The following is a 19,895-nucleotide window of genomic DNA, read 5'->3' on the forward strand; positions in this document are numbered from 1 at the left end:
TGCCGAGAGTCGCAGCCCCTTCCTCGGCTGCGACTGTCCCGTGTCCCACGAGGAGAGGGAGCAGGAGCTGTGCCGTGGAAATAACCCCCGTGAAACCGCAGCACACGCGGGGATGTTCATTGTGTCCGTCCTCAGGTTTGGAGCCCTCGGCCGATCTCCCAGGGATGGGGCGGACACGAGGCTCCTTGTCCGTGTGCTTTAGACGCCCCCAGCCCCGGCTGTGTCCCAGCTCCACGCGAGCTCCTCTCCGGAGCTGCCCAGGGCTCCTTCCAGCCTGCTTTGCTCACACCGGGGCTGCTCCCGGGGCACCGGGAGCCGGGGATGTTCCGTGGGGGCTGCGGGTGCAGGTTTGGGGGGGGTCTGGGGCGCTCTGGGGGTGCAGGTCTGGGGGCGCTCTGGGCTCCGTGGGTACCGCCGGGGGTCCATGGATGCAACCGGGGCTCTGTGGAGGTCCGTAGGTCCCGCTCTGGGGTCCGCGGGTGCCGGTCACGGGTCCGCGGGTGCCGCCAGCCCCCGGTGATCCCGGTGCCGGTATCCCTCGCCCCCCCGCCGCCCCATCCCCGCCGCCCGAGCGGGGCCGGTCCCGCCCCGTTCCGGTGACGGCGCGGGCGGGCCGGAAGCGCGGGGGGGACGCGGCGGCCCCGCTCCCGTCCCGGTGCTCCCGTCCCGGTGTTCCCGTCCCGGTGTTCCCGTCCCGGTGCTCCCGTCCCGGTGCTCCCGTCCCGGCACCGCCATGCGCAAGTTCTTCCAGGAGATCAAGGCCGACCTGAAGTTCAAGACGGCGGGGCCCGGGCAGAAGCTCTCGGAGCCGTCCCGGTACGGGCTGGGGGGGACCCTCTGGTAACGCCACCACCGGTAACGCCACCCGCGGGCACCACCGGCCCCTCCGCGACCGGTACCCCCCGCCCCGGACCCGGTACCTGCCCGGGGCACGAGGGGGACACGGGGCCGGGACCGGCGACATCGCCGGGCCCGAGCGCCCCTTCCCGCGGGGCCGCGTCCCCGGGCTGTCAGCGGCGGTCACCGAGCCCCGCGTCCTCCGTCCCAGGGCCCCCAGGGAGAAGCCGAAAGCCGAGGTGGCCCCGAAGCCCCGTCAGGCCCCGACGGATGAGGCGCAGAGGGCGGCGGCCGCGGCGCTGGCCCGGCTGGAGCTGAAGCCCAAGGGAAAGGCACCGTCCGCCTCCCAGGAGGCCATCAAGAGCCAGGGTAGGAGCGGGCCGGGGGAATCGCGGCTCCGCTGGAGCCCGGGGACAGCGGTCCCGGCTGGAAAAGCACCCGGATAGGGCTCTCGAGGGTGTTTTGGGGCAGCTGTCGTGGAAATGGGGTCATGGGCAGCCCTGGGCTAGGACGCCACACCTGGGCAGGTGTTTGCTTCTCAGGGCAGCGCTGAGCTGTCCAAAAGCCTCTGGAATGTGCTGAGCCTCCACTCCAGCTGGGGTTTGTCTGTTGTAGTGAGAAAAGAGCTGATGGCCGAGGCAGCTGCCAGCGAGAAGGGGCTCTCCATGGAGGAAAAGGTGAGGGAGATGCTGCCATTCCCTGCTCAGCACCTCTCGGGGCTGCTCTCCCTGTTCTGAGGGTATTTATAAACAGAGCCCTCCCAAAAGTTCTCCGTGCTCAGTTTGGTGCCTGCTTTTATCTCCTTCAGCAGCAGGAGGAAGAAGGGGCAGCTGCTCCCTCTGTCTCGGGGGTTTATTTCATTTGCCCCTTGACTGGTGCCATTGTGAGGAAAGACCAGAAGGAAAAGCAGCTCCGAGAAGCCATCCAGGCAGTGAGTGCTTCCCTTCAAACTCCTTCCCTCCCCTCTTCAAACTCCTTTTGTGCTGTGGGTCCCTTCCAGCAGTGACCAGCCAACCCTCCACTTCCTTCGTGTAAAGTCTCCCCCAGGACAATTTCACTTTACCTGTTCAGTCATCTCTAGCCCAGCAAATGAGGAGCAATTGAGCTGAGCCGGGGTCAGCTCCTCCCTGAGCAGCTTCTCTCCCTCTCCCCCAGTATTTCTCCGTGGACCCGGTGGCTGCTTCCATCATGGAGATCCACACCTTCAACAAGGACCGGGAGAAGGTCCGGGTGTGCGTGGAGACCATGGCCAAGTGAGTGTGACTGAGGGCATGGGCAGCTCATCCCTTCCCTGGTGGGTTTTCTTGCTCTTCTTCTAGCAAAATCTTTCTTTTGGAAGAAAATTGAACTCTTGAACCACCCAATTTGTCAGTTGAGCTGATGTCAGCATCCTGGAGGAGTTGGTCCCACTAATCCAAGAGGTCCCACTAATCCAAGAGGCCCCAAAACATTGATGTATTTTATTTTCCTGGGTTTCTCAGCTTTTTTTTCTCTGTGAGGTCTGTGTTTTCTCTCTGACCTCAGAGTGTCCTGCTTTGATCCTCTTGCTGCAGGTACCTGGATAACATCTATCTCCATCCAGAGGAGGAGAAATACCAGAAAATCAAACTGCAGAACAAGGTGTTTCAGGTGAGCTCAGACTCCGCAGCTGCTCAGCCTTGGAAAGCCCTTGCTTGGAGCAAACTCCATCTAAATTCTGTCCTTTCCTTCCAGGAAAGGATAAGCTGCTTGGAAGGGACACACAAATTTTTCCAGGCTGTCGGGTTTGAGACAAAAACACTGCCTGTTCCAGGACAAGGCAAGAACTCGTGGTGTTAATGTGGAGTCAGGGCTTTGTGGGGTGCTGGGATGCTGAAGGCAGCTCCACAGAGGTCATTACTCCAAGGCTCTGAGCCTGCACATTCCTTGTCCTGATGTGACATTTCCCCAGAGATCCTTGTCCCTGTGTCACTGCCCTAGAGACCAAGAGCCTCACGCCATCCTTGCGGTTTTGCAGAGACCACGGAGGAGTTCTATGTGCTGAAGGAGGAGGTGCTGAGCAGGCTGGAAGAGCTGAAGGAGCGCAAGGAGCAGCTGCTGAGCTCGGAGCCCGTGCGGGCGCAGCTGCACCGGCAGCTCGCGCTGTTCCAGCCGTCGCCCGCGGCCGCGCGCTTCGAGCTGCCCCACGACTTCTTCAACCTCACTGCAGAGGAGCTCCGGAGGGAGCAGCGGCTCCGGTGAGGGGCTGCAGGAGCAGCAGGGCCAGGGGACACCAGCCAGGAGCTCGCGGCTCTCCTCGGGGCCTACAAGGGTCTCTCCCCCCAGGACAGAGGCGGTGGAGAAGGCGTCGATGCTGAGGACCAGAGCCATGCGCGAGAAGGACGAGCAGAGGGAGATGAGGAAGTACAACTACACCCTGCTGCGGGTGCGCTTCCCCGATGGATACATCCTCCAAGGTAAGAGGGACTCCTCACCCTTCCTTCGGGCACCTCCAGAAGCTTCTGAGGGTACCTGGAGTGTAAGGAGCTGGATAACAGGCGGTGCTGAGTTCAGCTGGTGGAATAAACCACCCCAAACCACAGTGGGGTAACGTTTCTCCACAAACTTCCCATCTCCAAACCCTCCCCCTGGCTCAGGGTTGGGATTTTAAGCCAGGATTGAACAGAGAGGGAAGAATCTCAAGGCATCATTAATTAAAGTCTGCTCTTCCCAGGCCTCTGGAAACAAGCTGGACTCATTAGATCAGTGTGTGACAGCAGCCAGCGTGAGGCTGCCTGTGTGATGTCAGACTGTACAACAGCATAAATCCTCTTCAAATTTTCCAGTAGAACTCCGGAAATCATTTCAGGCTTTCCCAGCTCTTTGTTACAGGCTGGCAGGGGCTCCCAACAATTGACTATTTTTCTTTGGGGATTCTGCTTTTATAGTTTTCAGTTAAATCAGGCTGGCTGCGTGTCAGGGAAGTCGTTGATCAAGTCAGCATCAGTAGGTGAAGCCCCACGGAACCGACCACAAAAGGTTAGATTTTGGTAAATGCCAGACTCTCTCGCCTTGTTTTCTCATGGCAGGGACTTTTTATGCCAGAGAATCAGTATCTGTGCTCTACAACTTTGTGAGAGAAGCACTCAGAGATGACTGGCTGCCCTTTGAGCTCCTGGGTCCTGGAGGTCTCAAACTGACTGATGAGAACTTGGCCTTCAATGAATGTGGGTTGGTGAGTGAAAAAAATGGTTGTTGGTACCTTCCAGAGCATCTTGAGGCTGTCAGAGTCTTCTGCTGCTCAGAGGTGGCAGGGGAGAAGTTTGTGTTCTTTCAGAGCCCCATGTTGTGCTCTGTCCCCTCATTTTAAGCACAAAGAAAGCAGTAACTGCTTGGGGGCTTCCAGGTGTGGAGGGAAGTGCAGGGTCCTCCCTCCTGGAGCACAGAGCAGCTGTCAGGGGAAGAGGGAAGGCAGTGATGGTGGGGGTGGGTATGAACAGAAAGCCCAAAGTAGCATCCCCTAAGAGGAGCTGCTGGCAGAATCCAGCCTTGTCCTTTTCAGTTTGAGCAGTCCCAGGTCTGTGAATGCACACAGGGTGTTGTACAAAGGGAACAGAGCAGCTGTGGGAGTGCCCAAGGCCAGGATGCAGCAACCTGGGACAGAGGGAGGTGTCACTGCCCAGGGCAGGGGTGGGACTGGCTGGGCTTTAGGATTGCTGGCATCCCACGCCCTTCCCTGGCTGTGCTCAGTGACCTGTCCTGCCCAGGTGCCCTCGGCCCTGCTGAGCCTGGCCTGGGACGCCGCGGTCATGGCAGACGTGGAGGCGGCGGCGGCGGAGGAGCAGCGCAGCCCCCTCAGGCCCGAGCTGCTCGCCAGGGCCCAGACCCTGTCCTGAAATAAAGGGCAGTGCCTCCAGTGCTGCTGGCTTTAGACTCGTCCCTCCTTTTCCCAGGACTGCTGGAGCGACGTGAGCTCACAGGTGGCTTTGGTTTAGCTCTGCAGAGGGGCTGGACCCTGCTGTCCCCTCCCAGCTCCAGACTCACAGGTGGCCTCTCCCAGTGGCTCCTCCGAGGGGCTTTCAACACCAAACTGGAGCAGGGACTGCCTGAGGTGTCCCCAAGGCAGTGGTGGAGCAGGGATTAGGGGCTGTTAGGCTGGATTACCAACCTGAGCCTAGGTAGGGGGCTGGGTTTAGAACTCAGCTTCCCGTTCTGCTTCTGTGTGCACTGTAACTCCTACTGGAGAGAAGCTGTTTGGATAAAGTTACACTTAGTCTGATTAAATGCAATTATTTAAAGACTCAGTTCTGATCCCAGTTGCTTGAGTTGCATTGTTGTCGTAGGTTTGAGATGCCAAACCAGTCTGTGCTGGGGCTGGCACTGGTGTTGCTGGGGCAGCATCACTTCCCTTGTCCCTTCAGAGAGCAGAGAGTGACAGCAGGGAACAGCTACTGGTGGTGCCCAGTAGATTAAATAAACCTCAAATTACAGACAATCTTTTAAAGAAGTAATTAATAATTCACCAGTCATATAAAGCTGGAAACACCAGCAAGTTTGTTCTGTGTCTCATCAAATTTGATGCCAGCTTAGTCCTTTAATACCTCAACCAGAGGTATTAACTCCCACAGAGTTTTTCTGTGGGACAGAGCCCAGCTCTGATGTAGACAAGAGACTGAGAATCTAGCCCTGACCTGTCCAGCCTGTCCCAAAATAAGAGAAACAATGCATTTTTCCTTTTCCAGGGGTAAAGCCCTGCTGCTGTTATCTGGAGCAATTAAGACCACAAACAGGATGGTACAAGAGCATAAATTCATATATAATTGTACATAATTTATACCCAAGGCCACGCTGTACAACATTATGAACAGTCATTCCCCAGTGGCATCACAATAAGCTTATTCCAAAATCCCTCAGCTACTTTTAGAGATAACTTAGATACCTTCCATTACAAAGAAGTATCAAAATTTCAATAATGCTTTATTAAGGACAGATTAATATGCAGTATTAAAAAAAAAAAAAAGCTAAAAAGCTAAATCTAAAAATTTAAGCTTCCATCTGGTCTGAAGCAGAACAAAGTGCTGTCTTCTCTTTACAAGAAATGTGGAATACTTTCAAGTATCTTGGTCAAAGATACACGAGGTTTAAAACTTTCTAGCTCATTCTACATACATACAGAGGAGTTAGTAGGCATTTAAGTCTCAAATTGTATTAGATGGGCTGACCATGCTGCTGTCCTGGTGAGCAGCTCTTGTGCCACTGGATTCTGAAGCTGTGGAACCTGCAAAGGAGAGAATGTGTTTGGTTTGTTTTGTTTTTAGAAATATCCTCGTTAATCCAGTAAAATTTGACTACTTCATGTTTTATCTGTCTTAGCTTCCTGCATCTGTTGTGAGTCTCCTTTTCAACACTATTTAAAAACTGGTTTTAATACTGGCTTTGTATTTAATATCACCAATCCAGAATAAAAAAAAAAAATCACTTGAACCATAAAAAGGATTTTCATAATCTTTTCAGTGCTTTAGAGTCAGGCAGAGCCAAACAAATAGAGCTGCATGTGTGCCAGCAGAGCCTGAGGGAGGGAAGCTGCTCAATGGCATCCTCAGAACAAGAGGGGACAAACCTGAGGTGAGATTTTCATCTCAGAGCCTGGTAATAAGCAAAAGCAGCTTAAGATTAAAGCCAGGCTTCTTGTCAAGCAGTCCCACTGTCTGTTTTGGGAGGTGAGAGGAGCTCAGAGAGGAAGGAGAGCCAAGATAATGCCTGGAATGGGTCAAACACTACAGAATTTCTGTGCACCAGTCCTTATCTACCAGAGGAGCTGCCCAACACAAACCCACTTTCCTTAGAGCAGGTTGGGAGAGCTCTATTGTGAGCAGGAAGAAAGAGCCCAGAGCTTTGGAAATCACAGCACGTGCTTGGAGTCAGCTCATTGATCTGTGTGATCATGTCCAAAAGCTCCTGGAGATGAAAGGAGCTGCTCCACATCCTCATCCTAGCATGGCCTGAGAGGAGAGGCTGCAGCAGAGGGGCTTTGATCCATTTTCCAAGGGATAACTGGGACACAAACACAAGCAAGTGCTCGGATTGTGGAGCAAAGCAGCAGCCAGGCTGCTCCCTGATGTGACTTCCTTCAGACAATTTTCACCTTTGAGGAGGCACCAGAGGGGTGATAACCCAGCCCTTGGCAGGCCTGGAAGGGCTCTGCAGGCCCCAGAGAGCAGCAATATTCTCCATAATTTACCAGTGGATCTGCTGGCACTGCCCTAGTGCTCACCTGTGCTCCCAGAAACAAGCAGGTAACGCTGGCAGCCAAGTGCTGCTCACAAGGGCTTTGTGCCACTGAGGCAGAAGTGGAGGAGGAGGGCAGAAGAGGCAAGAGCAGCTTAGAGAAGGCCATAAATATTAAAGCAGCATCTTTAAAAAAGCAGGAGTATCTGGAATAAGATATCTATAGAGAGAAAAGCTCAAGGAATGGTGAGAAAGGGCAGGAAATCCAAAGTTTGGCTCACACAGTTCCTGCTCCCTTGGGGGAGTGTCTGCCAAGAGCCTGGTACCCATTTCCCTTCCCACCTTTTCCTGGCTGTACATCCACAATCATGCAGTCATCATCTTCCTCATCTTCCTCAGTGTCTGCCTGAAATCCATCCATCTCTGCAGCCTGGAGGGAAAGAACAGGTACCAGGTGTGAGTCAGGAGAGTGAGGGTGCCACGGGCCAGGCCTGGCACAGGCGGTGCTGGGCATCGTCTGAGCAGGTGGGCACATCTGGAGGGAAGGAAATCTGCAATTCCCAGCTCCACGAGCTGAGACTTGTGACAAAAGGCCTCATCTGCAGTGGCACACACAGTGGGAAGGAGGCCAAGCTCCTGCTCCAGGATCCTTCCCTCTTACACAACGTGCTGAGCAGCCCCCGCAGCGCAGGCAGCTCAGGCTTCATGGAAATCTGACTCTTGCTGCATTTTTGGAAGGGAAATCTCTCCCCCCCCTCTGTTTATTATTTTCATGGAATCACAGACTCATAAAGGTCAGCGAGTCCAACCGTTCCCCAGCACTGACCATGTCCCCAAGTGCCACATCCCCACAGATTTTAAATCCCTGCAGGGATGGGGACTCCAGCCATGCCCTGGGCAGCTGTGCCAGGGCTGGGCAATCCTTTGGGTGAAGAAATGTTCCCTAAATCTCCAACCTAACCCCCTCTGGTGCAATGTGAGGCTGTTCCCTCTTGTCCTGTTGTCCCCTGGGAGCACAGCCCGACCCCCCCTGGCTGTCCCCTCCTGTCAGGGAGTTGTGCAGAGCCAGAAGGGCCCCCCTGAGCCTCCTTTGCTCCAGGCTGAGCCCCTCTGGATGTTCTCTCCCTTCTGAAGATGGAAAATTACTGTTGCTTGTCAAGTTTGGACCTTGTTCTCTCCTGACTCCTCCTCATCTTTGCCAATCAGCTTTTATTCAGGGAGTGGTGCCAGTTCTTCCCTTGCTGCCCAGGTTTCCTGCCATGGGAAAAGCCCAAATTCCCTATTTTGAATCGAGAACACAGAACCCAAGGAGTGACACAAACCAAAGTTGCCCAGCTGTGAGGGTCTGTTGAGTTTTTTTTTTCCCCTTCAGCTGGAACTGGAATGAAAATCCTGGTCCCCATCCCCTAAAAACTATTCCAAGCCAAGAAATTTTCAATTTACATCTTTCAATAAAGTCCCAGTTCTCAGATTAAATCCCTCCTACACGTGGGCAGGTACTGCCCACTTCAGCACCAAATTTTTCTCTCCACAGCTTATGTAAGAGCACCTTGACTCACACAAGCCCTGGTGTGAGCTTCCCAGCAGAGAAACACGTGCCAGGGTGGGAATCTGGCAGCTGTGCCCTCCCAGCCATTCCCTGGCTTTCCCCATGCTCCAGCCTGGCTCCACAGGTGGGGTGGGATCTTAAGTCCTGATTGAGACATCAGGAATGATGATGATGAAAGGCTTCTGGGGCTGTGACACCTCTGCTCGGAGCTGCACTTCACCAGCACAGCTCTGAGAAGCTTTGAAGCATTCAGGCTGGTGATGTAATTCTCCTAAAAGCCTTTGTTTTGCTATTTCTGCTCCCTTATAAGCTGAATTTCCAGTGGGTGCCAAGCAGAGACTTTTATCTCTGCCTTTATTTAGTGTACAAGAAAAAACCCAAGCAGATGGAGTTTGGGGGCTGAACAGCTTCTCACAAGTCTCTGATCTCTATCAATACCTGAATGCTGAGCTTTTTCAGTAGAAAAGCCAAAAAAACCAAGAATAAATTGGGAAGGCAAAGCATAAAAAGCATCAAAAGCCTCATCTGTGATCCATGGGAGGGGGGTGGAACGAGATCAGCTTTAAGATCCCTCCCAACCCAAACCATTCTGGGGCTCTTTCCTAACTTGGTACACAGGGAAGGAGGAATAATTCCACTGGCAGGGATTTCAAACCCTGCCCTGCCTGTGGGATTGGAAGCCAAAGGTTGATAACCCCAAGTTCCAGCACTTAAAGCCTCAACAGAGCACCCCAAGCTTTGTGGGGATCCAACTGTCCATGTTTCCCAAGAGGAAACATGGAGAGAAAATTTGGACAAGGGATGGAGGGACAGGACACAGGCAATGGCTTCCCACTGCCAGGGGTTAGGGTTGGATGGGATTTTGGGAAGGAATTCCTCCCTGTGAGGGTGGGGAGGGGCTGGGATGGAATTCCCAGAGAAGCTGTGGCTGCCCCTGGATCCCTGGCAGTGCCCAAGGCCAGGCTGGAGCAGCCTGGGACAGTGGGAGGTGTCCCTGCCATGGCAGGGGTGGCACTGGGTGGGATTTAAGGTCCCTTCCAAGCCAAACCATTCTGGAATTCCCATTTTTCAGTCATGATTAGGCTCCAGCACTACCTGTGGTTGCCCTGAAAAGCAGAAGCAACAACAGGAAAACCACAACACAGCCCCCAAGCAGCAACCACTGCAATTCCATCTCATTTTGTCCCTATGAATTACTGTATTTTTAAACCAGCTCTTGAAATTCAGCTTTATGTGTGTCAGGATGAGCTGGAGCCTTTACAGACTGCTCTGGGCTGAGTTGCAGCACTTGGGAACCACATTTAATCTGTTCACATGCAACTGCTGTAAGTCATCAGCTCGGGCTGTACATCTGGCAGCCACAGGCACACATAAAACCTGCACACAAATTACACACAGCTGTAAAACCAAGGCCAAGCAGACTTTCAAACTATTCACAGCTTGGATGCAATAGCTGCCAAATAGCAGAGAATGGAAGAACAGCAGGAGAGCAACGTTTCAAATGGAACAGAGAGTCCCAAGCTGCAGACACACAAAAGAAACCCATCTCTTTAGTCCCATCATTTCACTTCTTCCCCCATAAAAAGGGTCTTGTGGTGTGCAGGACAGTGGCTGGAGGTAACAGGCTGAGCAGGGGGGTGCAAACACCCCCAGCCCCATTCCCAGCACTCCTTACTGGGCCACAACAGGAACTCACCTGCTCAGCACCCCGAGGTCTCTTCATGAACTTGGTGATGGACATGCTTCCCATGGCCTTCCTCTTGGCTGCCAGGGGGGTGGGCTGGGGGACAGCCACTCCAGGCACGCTGCCCCCCTCATCCTTGCCCGTGCAGGGCACCTGGGTGACGTAGTTCCACTGGCAGGGCACGGGGAGCTGCTCCTGCCCGAAGCTGCGCAGCACCTCGGCGTGCACGTACCAGCACATCCTGAACTCGGGCCTCTTCTCGTACACGGAGCTCTCAGAAATGATCCTCTTGAGCCTGGCCTTGGAGGGGACCCCGTTGTCCTCCCCTCCTGGGGGCTGTGGGGGGCTGCTGTTGCTGCCCTCGGGCACGTCGCTGAAGCGTCCCTGGCGGCAGCACTCCTGGAACTCCTGGATGATCACCCTGCTCCCGTGCACGTTCCCGTGCAGCAGCGGCAGGAGCTGGCCCAGGACTGTGATGGGGGGGAGGAAAAGGTGGCACAGAATGGGTTAAAGGTTGGGAAAGCCAGGGGGATATAAATCAGCAAGGGCACTCCAGAGGGGGGGGAAATACCAGGATTGATTTTAAGAGATGGGATTGCCCAGAAAAGTTGGGGGTGCCCCATGTCTGGTCAGGTTGGATGGGGTTTGGAGCAAGGGGAAGGTGTCCCTGCCCATGGCAGAAACTGGATGGTCTTTAAGGTGTCTCCCAACCCAAACTGGGATTCCATGATTGTAACAGCAGCCAGATTTGATGTAGAAAACCCACCCCCAATAACAACAACACCCTGGAGTGAAATCCCCACCCTCTGCTTGGCCTTAATGTGAGTTATTCACAGCCTGGTGTTAATCAGGTGCAGGAAAAGCTCATGACAGGAACCCAACACAGAAACCAAACCCTTTCCCCCAAACAATAAGCAGGCTCAAGCCCATCCTAAATTTGAGTTTGCTCAAGTCTGGTTGGCTTTATTTCCTAGATTTATTTCCTAGATTGCCCAGAGCAAGACTTTTTGGAGAGGCGCTGCCAGAAAACTCCTTTCCAAGAGCTCTCAGAGATTCCTTGGATTCCAGACTTGTCAGAAGCAGGTCATTCTGAATGCAACACTCAGTAATCCCCCTACTCCCTCCAAAGCAGAGTACAACAGTGTGGAAGTACTGTTTAGCCCTTCAGGTCTTACTTTGCTGATCTTTTGCTCTTTTTTTGCTACATTTCTGTGTCTGCTGCTCTTCCTCTGGCACAGATGGATCCAGGACACAGGCTGTGAACTGCTGGAGCACCTTCAGGTCTGGGTTGGTGCTGTTGTCCTTTGCTGCCCTTTCCCAGACACAGCCAATCTTCACAGGCTGTAGGACATGGAACCTCTTCCCCTTGGCTATCAGCTCATCCCATTCCTTTGCTTTCAGTTTCTGACGAACCTTCTGGTTCTCTGGGTCACACTCCTGCAGCCACAGGGGACAAAAGACTCGTTACACCCACACTAGGAAAAAAAAAAAAAAAAAAAAAAAAAAAAAGCTTTTTAAACCCAGCTTTGCCTCGTGTTCCCTGAGCCACACAGTGCTCCTGAACCGTGCAGGCCTGAGGGAGCCCAGCCCTGCCAGGACCCTGCTCTCCTCCCCTGCCAATATTGACATGACACAGTTCACTGGAAACTCAGGGACACCCAGCTCCCTTACCTCTGTCACACCTTCATCTTCAGATAGGTACCCATGGGGTACAAAAAACCCATCGTCCTCATCTTCATCCTCTCCCTCCTCTTCATCATCCTACAAATAAATGGATTAGAAGTTACACTGCCAAGTGCAAGTGGTTCCTGATTTTTTTTTTTTCAGCATGCAGGATCCTCACCTCTTCACTATGGGAGAGACTTTCCCCTGGCTCCTCCTCTTCCCACTCTTCATCACTGTCTACTTCATAGTCCAGCAGTTTCTGCAAGAAATGCCAACATTTCTGTCCATCACTGGAGAGCACAGCACCAAACCCAGTCTGGGGTTTCAAAGCTGAGGGAACAAAGTGGCTCAGAAATCCCAGGGAAGCAGAGGACTTGGCCAAGCACATTCACTTCTAGAGCATAAAGAATCCAGCAGGCTGAGGTGCTTACAGTGTCCTTGGACCATGGATTCCTGGCACGGATCAGGGAGGTTCTCTTGTTCCAGGTGCCCCAGTAGGCAGGGCGGTGATTCTCACTGAACTGCAGGAGCTTCATCCTGCCAAACTTCTCCCTCTCAGGAACAGCATCTGTCTGGCAGTTATCCACCACCACCACGTCACTGGGAACACAGGGGAAGGTGGCTCAGCCCCACAGAACAGCTCCAGCCTTCCCTCCTCTCCAACATCAATCCTCAAATCCCCTCGGCAGTTCATTTTGTAAAACAGAAGCAAAGCAAGCCCCCGAGTGCAGACTGACCTGTTGACACTGTCACTGCTGTCACTGACCAAAGTGGGCCCAGTTTTTCGTGGTTTACGACATTTTAGATCCTTCAAGAAAGAATCTTCACCATTCTGGGCATGCAGGAGCTTATCCAGCTGTTCCAGGTAGTCTGGATCCAGGGCAACACGGCTGAGGGGGGCTAAGACCATGTTCTCCTTAATTTCAAAAGGAGCAAACTTCCCACAGGAGCCAGCAAGGGTCTGAAACATCAAGTGAGGAATGTCAGGGTTTGGACACCGAGAAGCTGCAGCACCAACACATGCTAGAAACACCTGCTGTTGAGGTGTTGTCTGAGGTGAAGATTTAGGTTAAGTGAAGATTTAGGTTAAGCCCTTCCTGTCCAAGACTCCAGTAGATCTTCCAGGCAGCAAAGAAGAGCTGAGATTCACTAAACCAACCACAAATGTCTTCTGTAGTCTCTGCTCTGGCCTTTTTCTTAAAATCCTTTATGCTTTTGAGACCAGGAAATTAAGAAAAAACAATGTTTTGACCACGTAATAAGCTGTAAGGGGCAGCAGAGAAGGAAATCAGGGTATTTGTTAGGAACAACTGTGAGAGACCAACACACAGGCACAGCAATCCCTCACCTTGGGGGCTTGTGGAGTCTTTGGTTTCTGGAAGAACCTGGTGATCTCTGCTTTCTGTGCATTGATGCGCTGAAATGAGAACCCAAATGCAAATTTGAGATAGGACAAAGCTTTGGAAGTCCAGGTGAGCTCATGCATGACTCAACTTCAAATGCAACGAGGCACAAAGCAAAGTTCAGGCAGTCCCCAGCTCCTGTGACTCAACAGGAACACTCATGGTCCTCCCTGCCACAAGCAGGGCTCCAGTGTCATATTGCCAGGGGAGAGTTCACTTGTGGGCATTCAGCAACACACAGAGAAAACACTTGAGAGGGGAAAAGCAAAGCAACCAACAGGTGTGAAAGTAACAGGTAAAATCTGCATGGAGCAGCCTCAGCAGGTCAGGAAGGACAGGCTGCACCCAAAGGGACCTGCTCCACCAACAGCATTTCACCCCAGAAAGAATTTAGAGACAAGCCAGAGAAAGCACTTTTACCTTTTCTTCCTCCTTTAACCGTTTCTCCTCTTCTTTCTTTCTCTTCTCCTCAAGTTTTGCCCTTGAAAACAAAGATCACGTGAATTGTCACCCACCAGGAAGGGTTTATTTGCACTGAGGTGGGAAGCCCCAGACCCCACCACAAGGATCATCTGTCAATCCAGCCAAGAACCACGCTTGGTTAAGTGTAGAGAAGACTTTGTTCATTCCTTCTAGAGCAAATATTGACCCATTTCAAGTTAATAGGCTGCCTCAAGTTTCTCTTGATGCCAGGACATTTCAGGGATTACCAAATCACAGGTAACTTCCTCAACAAACAGCCCAAGTGAGCCAGGTGAGGAGGGGAAGCTCAGGGCACCAGGACAGCAGGAGGCACTGCTGGGACAGGGCCACAGAGTCCCTCAAGCATTTCAGAGCCACCCCCTGACCCCAGGCCCGTGCTGCTGGAGCAGGAGGGCAGGGAAAGTGGGGATGGAAATCAGCAGAGGGACCCCCAGGAGCTGCACAAGCCCAGGCACTCACTCCAAAGCCTCCTGCCTCTCCTTGCGCTTCTCCTCCTTCACTCGCAGCTTCTCAGCTTTCTCCTTCTCTTCCTTTTCTTTCTTTTCCCTCCTTTCTTTCTCTTTCAACTCTTTCTCTTCCTCTTTCCTCTTCTTTGCCTCCTCCTTGGCTCGTTCTTTCGCAGCTTTTGCCTCTTCCTTCAGCCTCCCCTTCTCCTCCCTCTCTGCCTGCAGCTTCTGGAGCTTGTCCGCACGCTCCTGGTCCTGGGGCACAAAGGGGACACTCAGGGAACTGCAGCTTTGTGGTCCCAAAGCCCTGGTGAAAATCAGCATTTCATGGCTCAAAGAGGAAGCTGGACCCACCCAGTGCTTGACCTGCAGCATCACAAAATATCCTGGAATGGGAGGGACCCTCATCCTTCCCAGGAAAGCAGGTGGGAGCACATCCACAGCCCCCTGGTGCCTCAGCAGCCAGCTGAGTTTCCTTGTGCTGCCTCTCTGAAAGCTTTAATTATTCTTTTCCCTTAACCAAAAAAAAAAAAAAAAAAAAAAAAAGTATTTTCATTTCTCTAAGCATCAAAGAAAGCTTTGTATTGAGTCATCTTCATTACCACTGTAACATTATGGAAAATTAGATGGGAATTAAAAAATCGTAATTATTCCCTTATTTAATAGGAGATTTCAGATTCTTTCCAAAATATTTCCTCCTGAGCAAAGCTTTTCATGCTTTGGTGTCACCATAGGGCTACAGTGGTGTCACTTCTCCAAGTGAATTTGAGCTGATTTGACACCATAAACCCACAAGGATTTTCTGATGGTTTCCACAATCACAGAAATCACTTTGATGGTCCTCGTGGGTCCCCCCCAAGCTGGGATATTCCATGATCTCAGGGAATAAAGTGAGTCTCCAAACCCCAGACTGTGGAGTTTATCTCTTGTTTTCTTCCATTTTAGATCATCAGACATCACCAGTGCCCTGATTTTGTTCAAGGAGCACTCTGGGATCAGTGGGGGAAGATTTTATTGGAAGTGTTGCCTTTTATGGAGTTTCCTCCCAAAACAAATGCAATTCCTACCATGGCTCTGCTGACACAAAGGAGGAAAATGTCAAATTAAAGAGAAAAAGCTTTTCTGTGCTGCAGGCACTTGGTGATGTCACCAGGAAAGGAGGATCTGCCTGTGCCCAGGCACTCCAACTCCTCCCTGGGTATTTTCAGTTTTCTTTTATTGATTTCACATCTCTCCTTGTCAACATCAAGGCTTCCTGAGCAGTGTCACAACACAAATAACTGCAGAAAGCCACCAACAGCCAAATGGTGCCAACGGCAAGGAAACAACACTGTCAGCCTGAGTCATGGAATGTGCTGGGAAGCTGGTGTGAAGCTGACAGCTCACTGGTGGGTCTGGTTCATCCCCAGCATCATTTTTAGCTTCCATTCTCCTCTCTCCCTCCCATCCCTGCTATTTTTAACACAGCTATAGAAGGGAAGAAAACAACAGATTGGAATTCTATATGGGGCACTGGGAAAAGCTGAAAAGCTTTACAGCTACAACTTACATAAAACACACAAGTTTATAAACAAGCCCCTGAGAGACACAGAATTCCTGAGCACAAACCTTCGCAGGGGCAGATAAAACAACCCAAAAAAAAAACCCCATTTGTGCAGCACTGACTGCTGGAAACTCCAGTGACCCTTCAGCCTCCTCTCCATCCAGCATTCCATGACTGGCAGCAGAATGAGGGAGCAGAGTTTGCTGAGGAGCTGCATCCAAGCAAGCAGAACCTGGAGCTTGAGCAATCCCAGTGGTGGCATCCAGTGGTGACATTCTCTGGGAAGCCACAGACACAGTGCCCCACTTGCCTCATGTATTCATAAAAACAGAACCTAAATTTTGGGGCTTCAGTGTTTCTGATTTCTGCCCAAAGAGCCCCAGATGCAGCCAGGGCTCCACTCAGGAGCTTTGGAAAGAGCCAAGCACTTTAACTGCCTGCATTAAAGGTTCTTTCACGCTCCTCAGGGCGAGGCAAAATGGCAAAAGAGATGTTCCAGCCGGGCTGAGATAAAAGGCAAAGGCTCCTCAGGGGAGGTTTGGGTGTCAGGGAAATGCCTTACTCTTTGCAATCTCAGCTTCTCCTTCTCTGCTGAACTTCTGTGGAATTTCTGAGGTACCTGGAATTACAAAATGCAAGTTTTAGAGGAGATCCTGGTCCTGGCTTTCCAGCCTGAATAACATCAGGCTGCTCCTGCCGATCACATCCAGTCACTCCAAATTCACCCAGAGCAGGGAATGAGAACACAGCTCAGGAATTTCCAATCTCCCCATTCCCATCCCAGCCTGGATCCACCCCAGGGCTCCTGCTCCCAGGAACAAACCCCTCAGCAAGGGAACACCACGTGCACAGCACCCAGGGGAGCTGCTCTGAACCACAGGGGACATTTCAATATAGCAAACTCACTTCCTTCCAGCCAAACTTGGGTTTGTTTGGTTGTTATTTTTTTTTTTTTGGCCTCCACCTATCTTGCTGTGATATTTAGCTGTAACTTTATGAATACAAGGACTGTTTTCCACATTTTAATGCTGTTTCTTCTTGTCATCACAATCCACTTGATCTTCCACCAGTAACAGCTCACTGACCCTAAATTCCAAACAGGGCACACTTCTCATTTTTCTTTTATTTATGGGGGGAAGAAAAAGGTGGTTTATGCATAAGATCATTGTTCATAGACTGGTTAAAGACTGTCAATATTTCAGCACACTGGGACTTGATTGACTGGATCCCCCCTCCTCCTGCTGCCATTCACAGCACCACATTTAAATTGTGATTAACAGGCTAACACAGCCCAACTGCTTTATTTTCTATATTTAGCTGACATAAAACAAGAGTTCTGTCAAGTGAGGGCTTCAGCTCCTCAGAGCTGTTTCCTCCCAGGAAAACAAACCTGCCAGGACTCCCAGCTGCACAGCTTGGGGTGCAAGACCCTCATTTTGGGGAGCAGCACACGAGCAAATCCAGCCCCACAGGCAGTACTGGATTACACCAGGAGTGCTTTCTGTTGTTCTGCTACACTGGAAATACTTCATGCCTGCTTGAGTGTGTCTGCTTACTTTAGAGATGGAAGATTGAGAGTTTTCAGAGAGGAAGAATTGATCACTTGACTTGATAAATACAACAAAAGGACTGGGAGAACCATCCCCATGGTGCTGCTGCCCTTGGAAGCTTCTCTGTCCAAACTGCCCCAAAAATCAGAGTGTTTGGGGACCTCTGGCTGAAGCAGAGCTGCTAAACTGAAACTCAGGTGACCAAAAACCCCTCATCCAGAGGTTTTTCATGGAATTCCAGAATGCTTTGGGATGGGAGGGACCTTAGAGCCCATCCAGTGCCACCCCTGCCATGGGGCACGTTCCACTGTGCCAGGCTGCTCCAATGCCCAGCCAGCCTGGCCTTGGGCACTGCCAGGGATGAGGCAGGACAGCTGCTCTGGGAAATCTGTGCCAGGGCTTTCCCATGGCAGCTGCAGAAAATTCAGAGCTGGAAAAGCATCTGCACTGGCTGTGCTGGGGGAACATCCTCACAGGAATCCCAGCAGCTTGGAGGAGGATAAAACAGAGCTTGGGAAAAACCACCTAAAGCACAAAACTGCTCTGGGCTGCTGTTCCCAAAACACCAAGCCCCAAGTGGGCATTTCATTAAAGAAATGTAAATACAGCAGCAGCCAGAACCAGGGAGGATCAAATCTTTGAGCTGCAGGATTTAAAGACTCCAAAGGGCAACAATTCACTAATTCACCACCACCACCTTTCCTGCACTCCTCACTGCCCCACTCGCCCTCTTCCCCACAATCCCAGGAACCCAAACACTGCACCACAGCGACCTCCACCCCAAAGCAGAGCAGACCAACCTTCCTGGCAGGTGTGGAGGCAGCCAGAGGGCTGGTGCTGCCCTTGGTCTGTGCCAGGAGCTCGGGTGAGCTCCCGGAGCTCAGGGAGGAGTTGGTCAGTCCCGAGTCTCCCTCGTGGGACGACTCCAGAGCCTCGCTCTCCGACGCGGTGCTGCCGTCCAGAGAGGCCACCCTGGGGGATTTCAGGGTCATGATGTCCTCCAGCAGCACCACGGGCACCTTCCCCTCAAAGAGCACATCCTTCAGTTCGCCCTGAGTGCCCTTCCTGCCTGCCACGTCCTTGCAGGCTGTGAGGCCGGAGCGTGGCTGGCTCCCAGCTCCTGAATCCTGCTCTGCCTTGGCTGCAGCTGCACAGGGCCCCTCAGTCTCCATGGAGTCACCTGCTGGGCTGCTCTGCGAGGAGCTCAGGCAGCTCAGCTGGCTCAGCTCCTTTCCTATGGTGCCGTTGCTCACAGCAGCTCTAGAATCCACATCCTCCTGCCCCGTGCCATCCCCGAGTCCGTGGCCAGAGCCCTTGGAGGGGTCAGGAACATCCCCAGGGTCACTCGTGTCACCTCCTGGGTTTTTCTGGATAAAATGGTCCAATGGACCCTTTCCGTTCATGAGTTTTGGAGGCAAATTCCCGTCTGAGCCCAGCTGGCAGTCATTCTCCACATCGTCCAGGGAGGCACCTGAGGCATCCAGGGAGGGATCCTTGCTTGGAACAAAAGCACTCGGGGAGCTCTTGACTTTTTTGACTTCTGGATTCACATCGAGTTTTTCCTTTGGCACAGGATTGAGGCGCTTGAAGGGCAGCCGAGCTGCAACAACACCACCAGGTTAGAGGCAGGAAATGTCAAAGGGTTTTATTCATTTTTAAGAATGAGATAAGCCACTTAGAGATGGTTTCATCACAGCCAAGCCAAAATATTTCACAAAATCAGGCCTGAGATGTTCTTAATGTGCTAAAACCGTGCTGGATGAGAGACACTCCCTTACCTTGGACGAGCTTCCGTGGAGGAACAGCAGCTTTGTCTCTGCACTCCATGGCTACGGGAGAAAACAGCAAATCAGCACCAGTGGTTGCTCCCAGCGAGCTGCTGCTTCTCTGAAACAGCTGAGGCAGAGCCCAACAGCTCTCCCAGGGCCGGTGAGGGAGGACAAAGGGGTCCCACTGTCACCCCCAAGCCAAAGGAGCCCCCGACCCACCAGGTCCCAGCAGCCGCAGTGTCCCCCTCGCTGGGCTGAGCAGGAACATCCCCAGGAGCCTGTGCCTGCACCCAAGGAGATATGAGGAGGAAATTCCTCCCTGGGAGGGTGGGCAGGCCCTGGCACAGGGTGCCCAGAGCAGCTGGGGCTGCCCCTGGATCCCTGGCAGCGCCCAAGGCCAGGCTGCAGCACCCCGGGACAGGGGAAGGTGTCCCTGCCCACGGCCGGGGTGGGATGGGATGGGCTTTCAGATCCCTCCCCACCCAAACCGGTCTGCGACTCCATGAGTGAGGCAGCAGGGCGGGCCCGGGCCCAGCCCCGGGGCGCGGCGGCAGCTCCGGCACCTCCTTTGTTACCCCGGGCAGGCCCCGCGCACCCCGCGGCCCAACCGCCGCCGGAAACACCTCGCGCCCCGGCCGCACCGCACCCCCGGCTCGGCCCTACCTGTGCCGGCGGCCAGCACGGCTCGCGGCAGTGCCGGGTCGGCGGCGGCCGACCCTGAGGCGGCCCGGCCCGCGCAGCCCCCGCCGCTCCGGGCCCGGTCCCGCCCGGCCCGTCCCG

The 19,895-nt window shown here is 53.0% G+C and overlaps 2 protein-coding genes across 3 annotated transcripts; one reads left to right on the plus strand and one right to left on the minus strand.

Annotated features, from left to right (window-relative positions):
- The first annotated feature begins 590 nt into the window (after positions 1-590).
- Positions 591-6,151, plus strand: UBXN6 (UBX domain protein 6). 2 transcript variants are annotated; one of them, XM_068174097.1, is made up of 11 exons: positions 591-816; positions 1,049-1,206; positions 1,453-1,514; positions 1,646-1,768; positions 1,993-2,090; positions 2,391-2,466; positions 2,551-2,635; positions 2,834-3,053; positions 3,142-3,272; positions 3,885-4,030; positions 5,139-6,151. In XM_068174097.1, exons 1-11 carry the CDS (start codon positions 734-736, stop codon positions 5,142-5,144), a joined length of 1,188 nt encoding a protein of 395 aa, XP_068030198.1. In that variant the 5' UTR covers positions 591-733; the 3' UTR covers positions 5,145-6,151. The 2 variants fall into 2 exon arrangements, with proteins under 2 accessions (XP_068030198.1, XP_068030199.1); XM_068174098.1 differs by having other exon boundaries at positions 594-816; positions 4,563-6,151.
- CHAF1A (chromatin assembly factor 1 subunit A) lies at positions 5,807-19,274 on the minus strand. The gene is made up of 14 exons (XM_068174096.1): positions 19,125-19,274; positions 18,147-18,946; positions 16,359-16,415; positions 14,267-14,508; positions 13,745-13,805; positions 13,270-13,338; positions 12,659-12,882; positions 12,353-12,521; positions 12,100-12,180; positions 11,928-12,017; positions 11,432-11,693; positions 10,269-10,726; positions 7,366-7,453; positions 5,807-6,073 (listed from the first exon to the last, which is right to left on the minus strand). The coding sequence occupies exons 1-14, from the start codon at positions 19,171-19,173 to the stop codon at positions 5,994-5,996; spliced, it is 2,730 nt and encodes a 909-aa protein (XP_068030197.1). The 5' UTR covers positions 19,174-19,274; the 3' UTR covers positions 5,807-5,993.
- Positions 19,275-19,895: the final 621 nt, after the last annotated feature.

This window comes from Anomalospiza imberbis, chromosome 27 (assembly GCF_031753505.1).
Source record: "Anomalospiza imberbis isolate Cuckoo-Finch-1a 21T00152 chromosome 27, ASM3175350v1, whole genome shotgun sequence".
NCBI lineage: Eukaryota > Metazoa > Chordata > Aves > Passeriformes > Viduidae > Anomalospiza > Anomalospiza imberbis.

Excerpts from the sequence above, each read along its gene's own strand:
- UBXN6 (XM_068174098.1), top strand. The coding sequence starts at position 734 with ATGCGCAAGTTCTTCCAGGAGATCAAGGCCGACCTGAAGTTCAAGACG. Across the intron at positions 817-1,048 it reads AAGCTCTCGGAGCCGTCCCG|GGCCCCCAGGGAGAAGCCGA; the intron begins GTACGGGCTGGG and ends CCTCCGTCCCAG. Across the intron at positions 1,515-1,645 it reads GGCTCTCCATGGAGGAAAAG|CAGCAGGAGGAAGAAGGGGC; the intron begins GTGAGGGAGATG and ends TATCTCCTTCAG.
- CHAF1A (XM_068174096.1), bottom strand. The coding sequence starts at position 19,173 with ATGGAGTGCAGAGACAAAGCTGCTGTTCCTCCACGGAAGCTCGTCCAA. Across the intron at positions 14,509-16,358 it reads AGAAGCTGAGATTGCAAAGA|GACCAGGAGCGTGCGGACAA; the intron begins GTAAGGCATTTC and ends TTTGTGCCCCAG. Across the intron at positions 12,883-13,269 it reads AGACTCCACAAGCCCCCAAG|ACCCTTGCTGGCTCCTGTGG; the intron begins GTGAGGGATTGC and ends TTGATGTTTCAG.